Source organism: Passer domesticus, chromosome 3, assembly GCF_036417665.1.
Source record: "Passer domesticus isolate bPasDom1 chromosome 3, bPasDom1.hap1, whole genome shotgun sequence".
Lineage (NCBI taxonomy): Eukaryota > Metazoa > Chordata > Aves > Passeriformes > Passeridae > Passer > Passer domesticus.
Window position 1 is genome coordinate 38734296 of NC_087476.1, and position 14254 is coordinate 38748549.

Below are 14254 nucleotides of genomic sequence, written 5' to 3' on the forward strand. Positions count from 1 at the left end.
CACACTTTCATTAAATCTATAATTTTTTTCTCAAAATCTAACCATATAACAATTTCAATAATTTAGTGTACAAAACCAAAACAAAACAAAAAAAAAACAACAGGTGGTACACACAGGAAGTTAAAAAAATATTATGTTTATTAGCCACAATTAACATCAGCTCATAAACTGAGAAACTGAGGGATTTGGAGGGTTGGAGGTCTCACGCCATTTTAACTTTTGAGGTCAAGTGGATCAGGTCATTAATACAAGCTCCACAGAACTCCTGAGTTTTGTTTTGATGGCCCATCACAAGTGGATGAAGGATGTCCTGCCCTCTCCTACAAATGGGTTTAGACTTCCATAGGAAAATATCCAGGTGTACACTATGTTATAAGACTGGAAAGAAAGTATATACATGGTCATTTGAGAAAAAAATTAGCTCCAGCAACTCTCAGGGGACACTTGCAGTTTAGTCCCATTATGAGGACACATGCAGTGAGACAAAGAAAGGGAATATACAGCAGGTCACATGCATATAGCCACATGAGGCCACCACTTCAGTCACCTGCCAGAAAACTTCCAAATGCCACTTGACCCCCCACACAAGTTTAATCCACTGTGTTCCATCCACTGCAAAATGAACACCAGTCATCTACACTCCATGATATATCATATTCACTACATGCAAGGCAAGAATAATAACAAGTTATAGCCACTAATTATGCTAGAGATTATATATCTCATCAGTGGGAGATGTATAATCAGTGGAATTTTAGGGTCCTGTTCACTTCTCTGTATACATTTATAGCAGCACAATATTGCAATTCTTAAAATTCTAATAAAGCGTTCATTTAAATATATTTCATCAACATAGAAGTTTCAAGTTTAAGTATATGCTTACACTTACCTAAAACTTTAGCACTTTCCTCAGTAGGAAAACATCAACATATGATGTTACTCTAATTAAGTTAATAGGATTCTTTCCATTAAGTTCTGGGGATGGTGCCTCAGCCTGCAATTCTACAGATAGTTTCCTGCATTAGGCATTACCTCCTTAAAATACTTATAACTTGTTTAGTGGAAAGTAGAAACCTCATTTTTACACTTTCTTAGTATGTTTATTTATGGTAGTACATAATATCAGAAATTTTTTTGCTAAAAAAAAAATAGCAGCAGCCAGCCTGCTGTATTCTCACTCCAGCCTCTCTAAAGCCTTAGTGTCCTTCCCAATTGCAAGAAGAAATAATTTTTGCATTTATGTATATTAAATACATTGCAAAATATTAACAGAAATTATGTTTCTCAATCATGTACTTCCTTCTTTTTCCCATCAATGGCACACATTTGAGGTATGCACTGATATCAGATGATATCAACAATTGGAGTTTTACTGGAAAAATGCTTGGTACTATTATTGCAGGAAAGCCATGTCTTGCCAAGAGACACATGTAACCAATCCAAATCATAAAAATTAAGAGCTTGAAGTATCAAATTACCCTGGGTAAAAAAACCCTGATGTTTGTTAGAGATCTGAGCAACTTTATCCTCCTTAAGACAAGCAGCGGGGCCACCCAGCTAAATAAAAATGTGCAGACACATGCCCTGACAGGATCTAAACTCAAGAAATACAGTATTTGAGCCAAATTCTTCTTACACACAAGTTTCATACTTGGTTGCCTTTGCTACCCTGAATTAGACTTATAAATTAGCTTGATATTAAGCAAAATTTTCCAGAGAGCATATACATTCAAAGAGATAAGTTTTCCTAAATGGAAAATCTCTTCTTAATGAAGAGAAATAGAAGGAAAAAAGTGTTAAATATTTAACAGACACTCTCCTTTTTGTTGTTGTGTTTTGTTTATTAGGGAGATTGTGAAGTCAGAAACAGTCATTAATGGAAAAGTATACAAGAATACTTTCACCAGAGCAACCAGGCACACATTGCTGATGTGTCTGAGAGCAAGAAATGAAACATGAGATTACCACAGTTTCTGCTGTGAACTGTTAACTGGATACTATTTACTTTCACATATAACATATATTTTTCATTATTATTAGGGATAAGAGAGCTCAGTGTGACAGACAGCAGCAGCACAAAGATTAGGAAGTGCACAGGAATAAAGGCTTCTCTAAATAAGGAGAAGCGTATTCATAAAAATGTCTTAAATGCTACGGCTGCTGTTTGCACAATAATGCTATGTTATAGAAGAAATTAGATACACCATTCTGTAAAGAGAGGTTGCTTTCTATGAAATTAAAGACAGGTAATGCCAACCTAAATGGTGAGCCTGCCCTTTTTTGGTTCTCTTTGATGCCACAACATTCTGTGAAGGACTATAATAGAAATCATCTACATATTTTTCCTGTCAAGTGCTTGGCTTTTAATAAGCTCCCTGAATATACTTTTCTAATTCTTTGAAAAGGAAACTCCTACAAACTGTTTTACTCTCAATTTGGTTCCAGTCTTAAGTTTTTTTATAAAAGTAATATTTATAGTACCTCTAGGAGACGCAAAACCAATACAATTAAGTTATATACATATAACTTATATAAACTATAAAGCTTCAAACTATCCATTTTGACTTTAAAGATATTAATTTGAACATGTTTTATTTGTTTTCAATCTAAAAAGTGTCAATCTACACAGTTCATTGTGATAAATTGTGTACAACTTATCGTCTTTAATGACTAAATTATCATTGCAGACAGAGCTTGCACAGTACAGGGCAAACCACCTGGGAAGTCAAGAAGCAAGAATTAACTTTTACCCTATAGTTCAAGTAATAATAAGCATATTAACTGAAAACCTACACTAAAACTATCTCCACAGTTTCCCAAGTGAAAACAGAAAGATTTTCTTCAGGATTTAATAGTGTTTAATATATAGGAATTGTTGCTGAGGAGCAAATATTTTCACAATAACAGAGGAAGTTTGGGATGCATCAAAATTCAAAACCTCAAGTAGTTAACCAAACATTTTGCCCACATAATTTCCTTTTTTTTCAGATTCAGTACCAAACATAGATCTCACCATATGCTTGTCACACTTCCTAAATAAAAACCTCCAATTCAGCCCTCTACTTAAGTTTCCTTATTTTCAAAGAAAAATTTATACTTTGAACTGCAGCTTTCTTGTACAACTTTTAACAGCATTTCACCATAGAGATAATAGATGTTTTACAGATATATGAAGTAGATTAGATAAGTAGTTATTAACATGTTCTTCTATTTTCTGTGATCTGTTCTTCCATTAATTGATCCCTACTTGCAGCTTCTCTGTAACCTACTCACTCTTTTTTCAGTTCCTGAAACCTTGTTTTCTGGATGGGTTTTGTTTCAGTTTTTCTTAAAAAGCTAATAGTCATATTTAGTGGAATGCATGCACCATTGTGATACTCCTAATGAGGATTATATGTGACCTCTCCCATTTGTACTCAGAAATGAAAGAATACTTAGATTTATTTTTGGTGGCTAATTCTGAGAGGTTAATAGCAACCCTGGACAAAACAAAACAAAACAAACAAAAAAAAAAACAAAAACCAAAACAAACAAACCAAAAAACCCTCTCAAAATTTCTGAGTAAGCAGCTTCTTTTTCATATAGAAGAATTTGTTTATACTTAGAAACATAGCAAACTTAGAAAATGATAGCAAAGCCATTAGACACCTACTGCACCCTTCACAAAAGATTTCTGGGCAGGAAAGTTTGTTTCAGAAGCAAAACATATGGTTTTGGGCAACAGACTTGACAGGATGAGATTCCATTTCTAAATACCAACTAAAGCTTCATTTAGAACAAACAGCAGATACACTTTACGGCTAAGGAGTTAATGGCCCAGCTGTTGAGCAACCATAGCTAATTCAGTAGTGGCATCACAGACCCGTAAAACAGACAGTTTTAGTGCTTCCCCTGTAACTAAAGGAGATATTACTAAAATTTTCTTAGATTTCATTGCTGGTTTTGTTTTCATTTCAAAATCTGTGCACAGCAGTGGATCTGATAAAAAAAAACACCCAAACAACAACCACACAGCAAATTCAGGTGAAGAAATACATATTCAACCTCAAGTAAACCTTAAGTAAAAATGCAAAACTAAAATTAATTCCTGGAGACAGCTGAACCTGGGAAGAGGGAAGCAGGCCAGAGGGCAAAGGGAAAGAGGCTGGAGGGAGAAAGAGCTCTACATTGAACTGCACTACCCAACAACCCCACTTCTAGGATCTGGGCTCCTACTCGCCCATCTGCATGTGCAATTTCACCTTTTTCAGCTCTTCTGGAGCAAAATTACTAGTTTATTGGGAACTAAATCTGTCAGTAGCTCTGCCGTTAATTCATTTCAGGGATCACTCTGATGGCATTATCAATGAAAACTAGATGGTTTTGATTGCCTTCAGTACTTATCACTTTGACTTCTCATCATTTTACTTCTCTCATCTCTTTGTCACATTTGGGAGAGGATGCTGTATCACCAAAACTATGACAGCCTATAATCAGACTTATCAAACTAATTGAGATACTTCAGGCAAAGCAACACTACAAAAAATCAGTTGTATCTTAGGGCCAAAAAACAACACAGAAGAGACCTGAAACAGATTTTATGAAGCATGAAGGCATCAGCTTGTTTCAGCGAATGGCTAGCCCTGACCAGTGAGAACACCAGCCATTTTGTGTTACTTCATTTGGAAAAAAATTTCAAAGAGGTCAAGTTTAACAGTGGACATAGCTCCTTTCCCTTTATATTCCCTGCACTTTCGCATCCAGAAAACTGAAGAACATGAACAAAGTAGGTCAAAGAAATCCAAATTACTTAGAGAGACAAATGAATTTGTAAAAATCGTCCTCTTTATGAACACTAGACTGTTTTGAAAGGAAGATATAGCAAAAAAATGTATCTTTGTATCACACCTCCCTGACAAGAAGGGAAGTCAGAAGACTGCAGGGTGAATGATAGCCAAAACCTTCAACTTTCTACAAATTCCAAAGGTACCTCTCTATTAAAGCTCTCTATTTCAAGCTAGAAACATCTTAAGTAATTCTTGACCCTCTAACGAAAAGGTCTTACTTTCACTTTAAAATATCTAGTTTATTTTCCTGAACCTTGCTAGGATCCTTTGCAAAGATACCTACCTTTTAAACTTTTTTTTTTATTAATAGTTAATATTCAGCTGTATGTGGTGCCTGATATCAGATCCCACTGGCCTTTCTTTAAAAACGAACAGAAAAGTTATTTAATATGTTAGGGAATAAAAAGAGAAGGAGATAGACGCTCTGCTGTTGAACTTCTACAGGCTTCTGAGAAAATGACAAGACTCAGTGACACAGAGATACCCTCATTCTCTGCTCAGGTTCAATTAGCTGAAACTAATTACATTCTCTTCCCTAGAGTAATTTTGGAAGCAAGTGGAAGAAAGGTAACTCTTCTTCAAAAGAGGAAACATTTAAAGATCTGATGACATAAATGCCATTGAAAAGTTTTCTACCATTTTCCACATCTTCACAAAGAAAAAAATTTCAAGTTGAAAATGTGAAAATGTGGGAATGTCAGCACAGGTTACTTAGGTTGCAGGTCACCACATCTTCTGTGACACACTCCCTGAGCTGAACTCTACGCCCAATTCACAATATGAGCAACCTGGGCTTTTGGGAAGCATAGTAATATTTGTTTTAATTACAACTTATTCACATTCCCATCTTAATTCATTGCCCTCTATTAATAAATGTGTGGCACATAAGCTCCTAAAGGGAGTAACATTAAAAAAGAAAACACACAAGAAAGAAAAAAAAAAAAAAAAAAACAAACAAAAAAAACCCACAACCACACATACTTTACCACAAATATGCTGCACATAAGGCAAATTCAGTTTCTGGATCTGTTATCATGTAATATCTCACAAAGTGAAGAGAGAAAATGTTTGTCCCAAGAAGAAAAAAGAGAAGGAACAGATGCAGTTTGCTCTTTGGCACAGTGTATAGCACTTGACAAAGTTTGGAAAGAAAACCCTGTAGCTCCCTTTTTACCTCACCAAGACAAAATGTGCAAATAGCTATAATCCCCTCCTCATTTGGAGGCCAATAAAACAACTGTTAATGCATACAGTATTATAATGCATTTAACAGTAAAATGCACTCATTTGGCTTTCCCTAGGAATTTGATTTTTTGGACTTGGTGCCCAGTGATCTATGTAATTTCTCAGTTCAGTAACATTAAGAGAAGCTTCATACCTTCTGAAATATCACTCTACTGCTCTGATTGAATAAATTTAATTCTCTCCCTCTCCACCCCCAACTAACATAAAACAGATGGAAAATACATTATAGTAGAAGCTCTCATAGAATTATTTTCACCTTCAAATATCAATCACTGATCACAATGTATTCCTTTACATGCATAACATAGCAAATGAACTCCACTGCGAGAAAAGTCCAAGTCAGACCTATTGGGAGTCTACCACAGTTACCGAGAAGTCCATTGGGTTTTTGTGGTTGGGGTTTTTTTGGTTGGTTGGATGGGGATTGTTGGACCATTTTTTGGTTGGTTGGATGCGGATTTTTTTCCACACCAGATGCAATACATAGTGTTAGAAGAACTGAATATGTCTAAGTACCTTTCTGGTACTGCTGCTACATACCCTTCAAGATAATCCTTTGAAATGTACGATTTCCACACCTAAGTCTAGTTCTACAAACTATCAGACCTAAGAAAAGAGTCTCCTTGTACATAAACAAAACAATCTGGAGCTGAAAGTTCAGAGGCTCACCTAGTTTCCTTATGTTTGTTTCACACAGTTTTAAGATTTTGCTTTAAATTGCATTTGTGAGCTCTCTGAAATTTGGGTCTCTTACATACGCTTTACACTGAGGTCTCAAGTATTCTTTGGCACTCGTATAGTGAGAAGTAATCAGTGTACATCCAAAAGGAAAAAAAAATTAACTCAGTTTGAATCACCAAGCAATGAAGAGGGAACACAGGGGACCTTATTTTCCAGGTTATGTGTTTCACCACTCATGATTGTTTTCTTCGTTATCATTCTCAGCACTACGAGTTACTTACATTCATTAAAAAGAAAAGATAAATAAATGCATACAGTGCATTTATTTATAAATAAATCAAAATTCAATTGTTTTAGTATCTGAACTCAATAAATTACACAAACAGGAGAGGAGATGTATGCAAAAGAAACACATTATTCAATCACAGACAGCCAATCAAGCTAGCGTAACACAAATGAAAATCCCTGCTGAGTTACAGGCTGAAGAGACATTTGGAACTACAACGTGGTCATCTACTCCTACCTTTGCTGCAAAACAGTCAGATAAGGTATTATTCTGTATCTTTAAAAGACAATCCTACTGTGCTAATTCAGCAGAGCTTTAGCAAGTGTGAGAGAAGAATCACAGACATCTGCCCGTCTTGACAGAGCACAATACTTTCTGCCCTGAGTAGTCCCAAAGAAGTAACACAGCATGCCAGGTACAAAGTATTTGCAGAAGTGAGCCCTCAGACAGGGCTACAAAAGCTCTGGGTTAAGGAAGCACACACCAACTTGCTTCCACTTGATCTGTTACACAGCTTGACAGTAACAGATAGCCAGCTACATTAGTGTCAATGTACAGATAAGTTTCTCTCAATATCTGTCACAAAAAACAGACGCAGTATCAGTGTGCCAGCTGCATTATCGGTCACTACATAGTTGATCATACTTAATAACATCCTTGAGCCCAGACAGGACATGCAGACAGCAATTACAAGTGTGTGCCACCGTCACCCAGATCGTTCTGACTTGGAGCTGCCGACTCCGCGCGCACTCGACGAGTGCCTGCCCACCACCACCTTTTCCCTCTCAAACACATTAGCTTGCCTCAATATGGGGCCAGAGTTTGTTTTGAAACTCTTAACAGGATCACTGAAAGAAAAGAGGAAAAATACCATAAATGATCCTCTGGACTGCTTCCAGAGTACCGTGTTCTCCTAGAGATTGCTTTGGAAGCAAGCCAAAAATGGGAAATGTTCTTGCAAATGAGCACACCACCAGGCTCAAGTACAAGTTATCATTTAATTCTTTTGTCAACATCAGCACAGTTAGAAATTAAGAACCCTGTTCAATAAAAGGTTACTTGAATTCCAGTCACCAAACATCAGTTTCTTCTCTATCCATCCCTGCCATGCTCACTCAGCTCATGTCACCCACCCCCTTCCTAACATACACTGGGGTTTTTATTGGATATTTTTTCTCCCTTATTTAAAGTCAAATAAAATTAATATATTAATTACATCAATGATAACTAGGTCTGTAATCAAGAGCAAGTTAACTAAAAAAAGGAAAAAAAATCAGTCGCTCAGAAAAAAAATCTAAAACCTCAACACAGACTTCTATAGGACACAGCACTTAATATTTTTAACAGACCTCTAATACAGTCTACTGAACAGTTTTGCCAGGGCAGTTTTTCACATTACAATTACTCCTAATGAGATCACCCTCTGCAGTGTTTAAGACTTCATCCTTTCCCAACAGAACAATGAAAGATTTGTGTGGAGCTACAAAGACCTCAGATCAACTCCACACCACCTTCTATTCAATTTCCTCATAGAAACTCATCAAAACAGAAGTGTGTTTTTTTCATGTGGACAAACTATTAATAAAGCGACTCATTTATTTTTTTTTTGGGATGTCCCTAATCCTCTACAGTTTTTGAAGTCCTCATCAGACTGAGGAACTTCAGTGAGTGCTGCCAGCTTTGTTTTTGTGATTATGTAAATTTCTCCTCTTCATAAATTTGTGGGATTTTTTTCCTATTTTTCACTTACCATATTTCTCACCAATAAATGTCTGCCTATCTTGCAATAAACATATGGTGATACAGAACTCCTTGTGTTATCTTATCATAAAAATTACAGACCTTGTATTAACTGTACATGAAATTACAGGTCTCCAAACAAACTGCAGATTCTCTTGTTCTTACTGGAAGCAAAGACAATAAAATATTCTTTCTCATGCTATGCAGAAATGTCTTATGCCTGTAGCCCCAGTAACAGCAAGGCTAAGGGCAAGAATAATTCTAAGAACATGGTTAACTGAATTAGTCTTGAATCAGGAAGTACAACTCAGTAGTCTCTGATCTGCTAGTATTTTAAAATAATCACAGTGATTCAACTGCAAGCCAAAAATTTAGAGTTAGTTTTGTGAAAAGAAATTATAGAAAGGCTATCATACTTTATTCTGAAAATTTGATAGTCCATTTGAAATATATGTCTTGCATTTAGTTTTTACACACTTGACACAAACCCCTAACTCGGTCTTGATTTTGTGTGTATTCTTCCCATTACTAACCACACCCATTTTATTTATTACATGTATTTTAACTTCCTTATAATTATGTCAGGGATCATGTGGAAGAACAAACTATTTACGTACTCATACCTGACATTATTGCTACAATGTTCTGTGATAGGTATGATTTATTCAGCCTTACCAAAAGGTACAAGAAACACATTAATCAGTTCATAATTTTAGTCCTGAACCTATCTTTATACTTACGACTTCAATGTTTTTCTTTAAAGTTAAAACTGCATTGTGCAACCACTGATTTTCAGAATCAGCCTGACTGATTTAGATTAACCAGTGTGAACTTCACAGATTGAGGATCTGAAAACTTTAAAAGCAGACTGATGATGCATTTCTCTTATAGAAAAGTGTGGGAAAAAAAAAAAAAAAAAAAAAAAAAACAGAAAAATCTGGTAGAACATGACCTACAATTTACAACAAACTGTGTTTACTTACGTTCACAGGTGTCTCCTTTCTGCTGGTATCCTGCTTTGCAGATACATTTTCCAATAGGCACTAACCATTCTCCCTCCGCGCTACAGTGCATCTTCGGCGCGTTCTCCGCCTCCTCCTCCGCGCTGCTGACACAAGTTCCTCGCACTTCAACTAAAGAGGAAAACTCTGAGCCAGTCACTGTGTCAGGAAAAATAGCTAAGTTCTCAATGATGGACCAGCACTTCTTGTAGTAGACTTTGACAGAGACCAAAGCAATGCAGGCCCCTACGTCCTGAAACGCAAGATAGAATCCTTTTTTGGACAAAGGTCCAATTTCTCTCACCTCTGTGTTAAGTTTCATTTTTCTCTCCCCAAGATCACCCTGGGTAAAACTTTCATCTGCTGCAATAGTGTCTATTTTTACATATTGGTTTTCTCGGATATTCCTGCCAGTGTCGTAGTCTGTTTCATAATAATACAAGTTAAAAGTTTCTTTACAAGTCCCCAGAACTCCAGGAAGACTGTTACAATCCCTCAGAGTGAATTTCAGTTCTACAAAAATCCTTTGTGCATTGCTTTTTGCAATCCAGTTAGTCCGAAGCCAGTTGTTTTGGTTTGATTCCATCACCTGGCATACCTGGTATGTTCGTATAGGAGTGTAGTTTTCATCCAGTCCACTAATTTCTTCCCACTAAAACAATAACAAACAGTTAGTAATAAACAAGAAGTATGTCATCAGTTGTAACTACTGAGTATTTAAAAAAGCTTCACACAACTCACATTTTCCTTCTTTTTAACAGTAAGTTGTTAAAAATACTGTTAAGCATCTAAATTAATAAAACATATATTAATGCAGGAGTAGGCTCTCTCTCCCTTTATGTTTTTCCCACCTACAACTTCTAAAAATCATTGTCATTTCATGGGCACAGTTAAAAAGGGACAGCTTCAGAAAAGGCTGTTTAGCTTACCAGGTTCTGAATTCACCCTGAGCTCACACATATTTCTTTAATGTCACAATGGTTTTTTAATGTCACACTGGAATGAGCAAAGACCAAAAGGAGGGAGGCAGCTTCTCTTTCAAAGAAACCCAATGTCAGTGAAGTCTTAGAAACTGAAATTGCGTAGCATTAGAGTATATAAAACTTGTGCATATAAAGCTTCCAATGAAACTTGCAGTTGTATAGGAAGCATGGGATCAGGTCCTGAAACTCATGAGTCAGATGATTCCTACCCTTATGTAATCGAAATGGAATAGAGAGAGGGCAAGAGAAAATTGACAGAATTAAAAATCTGAAAGAAAGGAAACACTTTAGTTGTCTCCCTTTCTTTCAGTGTACCTTCCGTTTTATTTACAAACTGAAAAGATAAGTAGGAGCTCCTCCTCACCTCACCTTTTGTCCAGTGGCTGCACCCCTATTAGAAAGGGCAAACGTCATTTAGCTGGGAGTTCAAATGAACCATGAGACTACATACAGAATTAAAAACAACCTGTATGACTGAAAGCTCTCTGGTTCAAAGCCTGAGTTTTGTTGATGATCTCTCTTTAGGCTACCAACTGTGTAACGAGCTGGTAAGCCTTTAACAATCCCTGAGTCTTTAACAGCCTTTGGTAGCATGGGAATTTGCACCTCCAGCAATGGCAAACCTTCCATTGAATTCAACCAGGCAGATCTGCCCAGGTGTAACCAAAATATTCCTCGACTCTCACCTTTTTTCACATTTCTTGTAACAATTCAGTGCCTGCAGAAACTGCAGCTGTAGTAAATTAGAGGAGGGGGGTGAGCTATCGTCACCCCAGGATACAGGCAACCAAGACTTCTCTGGATGGCACTCAGCCCTCTGGCCCTGTGTCAATAATGCACTTAAGTTCATGCTTAAGATCAGTGACTGTACTTATGAGCTTAATAGTAAGCACATGCTTAAGTGCTTTGTGGGACTCGTATAGTCGGCACCTCTGCAGGATAGAGCATCCACTGCCATTCCTCATGCCGGCAGCCAAGCATGGAAGGCATTGGCTTCCCAGATCAGGAGCCACACAGTGTACATTACTCTGCAAGCCTATTTGACAGCAAATGAGACCATTTCAATGTTATTGTCTGTTTCAGGAAAAAACAGATGTGGCTGAATTGATGCTAGAAGTTATCACCACAAAATACATCACAGCTCCAGATGCTGAAATGCACAGAAGTTGTAAATATCAAAGCACATTTCAAGGACCTACAGTTAATATAGATGAGATATATACAGTATTATATATTATATGCATATGGTATTAAATGATTGAAATAGATGATTAAATGCTTCTGGAGTTAACTGAAGTGATTGCGTATGGAACAGTATTAACCACTGAACAAAACAATGTCTATCTTCATAACAGATTTATTAGAGCTGAATGAGTAATTTTTTTTCACCTCTATAAGAGCTAGAAAAAACAAGAAAAAGAAAAAGAAAAAAAGGGGCCCTGGCCTAAGAGGGTTTTGGCTATACCATGATCATAAAAATAAATCGCCCCATAAAAAAAGAAAAACCATCAAGATGACAAAAAAGGCATAAAGCCTAAAATTTTGCCATAATGCTATGTCCTTTGGGCTTTCTTTGAGATGGTTTGGGTTTTTTTTTTTGTTTTATATTTTATCATGTGTAAGCATTCTTCCCTTAAGACACCAAGCCAGATTCTGCAAGAAGACATTCAGTAAGACAACGCATTCCATCTTTGACATGAAAGTGACTCTCATGCACTCATAACAGAATCTGTCTCCTTGAGTTTTGATGTGGATTGCTCCACCAAAACAAATCATCATTCCTCCTCAAAAAAACCCACAAACTGAAACAAACAAAAAAAGCAACAAACAAATACATTTTACAAAATCAACCTACTCTTCATAATACAACACAAATGAGTTCTCTCGGAGTCAAAATCCTACTACACAAGACTAGCTAACATGGAAGAGATTCTTATGTACAATCAAGGAAAATAATACAATTCACACAAGAAGCACTACTTTTTTTGATCCCTAGAATTAAGCACTGGAACTATTTTTCCATATTTTACCAAGGCAAAAAAGTTAGGGAAATGTGATTTATGATGCAATTATGTAATGAGTGTCTGCAACAAAAAAAAAAAAAAATATCAATACTTCAAGATGTTTTCACCTATGGCAGGTGAGGTCACCACCATTCATTGAAGTTTTCTCATAGTGAACAATTCACAGAAAGAAAACTCCACTTTTCTTTGTCCTGCTGCAAAATATGGTGCTATACATGCAAATCCGTTTGAATATGCCCTGTTCTATTGGTTTCAATTTATGGTATTTTAACTTCTTAGTTATCTTAACAGCATTAAATGTAGCATTTGCAGTTGAATGAGGCATTTAACGAGTGTCTGACTGATATATTCTCTACTGTGATTATGCAGTAGTTTCTCACAAAATTTTCTGTGTTCATTCCCATGAAGTCTTTATTGCATAGTAAATAATTCAGTAATTAAAATTAGAAAAACATTTATTTTCAAAATTACTTTATTAAAATGGTACTTTTATGCTAATTTACAGTCAACTTTTCCTGAACACTTTCACACATGCAAACCTAGCCATTAGTATTGATTCACTTTTAATTTGTGATTGAAATTCACTTCTGCCTCTGAAACTCACTTTTCACTATTGAATTGGACTCTACTTTCATCTTTCAGTATGATGATGTGTAACATGTGTTGACAGATCTTTCATTATCTACAGGTTAGCCTAATATAAGTGTCATCAAGCTAATCTTCCAAACACCTCTGGTAAAGGCTTCAGTCAGGGCAAAACGCTAATGCTGAGGTTATTGGCCATCATACACCTTGAGCCTGCATTATATTCCCTCTCAAGTCCTTAGATTAGTTTCCAGTTTATGCTTGTATTGATACTACAATCTTGCTTTTAAAGAAAGACACTTCCACATTTTCATTCTTCTTATTTAAAGGATTTGTTACACTTTTATATCCCTACTCACACTTCACGCTCTTCTGGCTCCAGATTTCTTAATGAACTGAAGATTAAGGGACTGATCCCCCAAGTTCTTGTTCGTGCAAGGCGTCACAACAGATTCAGCAAGGCTGTATCCATGAGCAAGAACTGTCCATGTAATTTATGATTTGTCAGACTAAGCTCATGTAGGACTGAGTTAAGATAGGACAATGTATCCATTATATTTTTCTGAAAATGTTCTTCCTTAAGGCTTGAGGAAGAAGAGGTTTTATAACTTTAATTCAGACTGAAAACAGCATTTCCCAACTTTACATATATAATAAATAAGACAATAACACTGATGTTTCTGAACATCTCATTTTTATAGTGGTGCAATTTACAATGGTACATTTCACAGAATGCCATAAGATTAATTTGTACACAAGCTGGAGGTGGCCTTAACCACATAATTCGTGCCTAGTTCCAGATATCAAGCTCCTCAAGGCTTGGGCATGTTTCAAGTTTGGAATGTCATTTTAAACACATCTGCAGTATAAATGTTTTTATTTT

The 14254-nt window shown here is 36.2% G+C and overlaps 1 protein-coding gene across 7 annotated transcripts in view; it reads right to left on the reverse strand.

Moving 5' to 3' along the window:
- EPHA7 (EPH receptor A7) overlaps positions 1–14254 on the reverse strand; it is a 165169-nt gene that overhangs the window by 146117 nt on the left and 4798 nt on the right. For 6 of the 7 annotated variants that reach the window (XM_064412699.1, XM_064412702.1, XM_064412698.1 and 3 more), the window contains exon 3: positions 9762–10431. In XM_064412699.1, coding sequence (XP_064268769.1) covers positions 9762–10431 — 670 coding nt within the window. Of the gene's footprint in view, positions 1–9761; positions 10432–10520; positions 10707–14254 lie in introns of those variants that run through there. The other variant, XM_064412704.1, reaches the window with a different exon arrangement.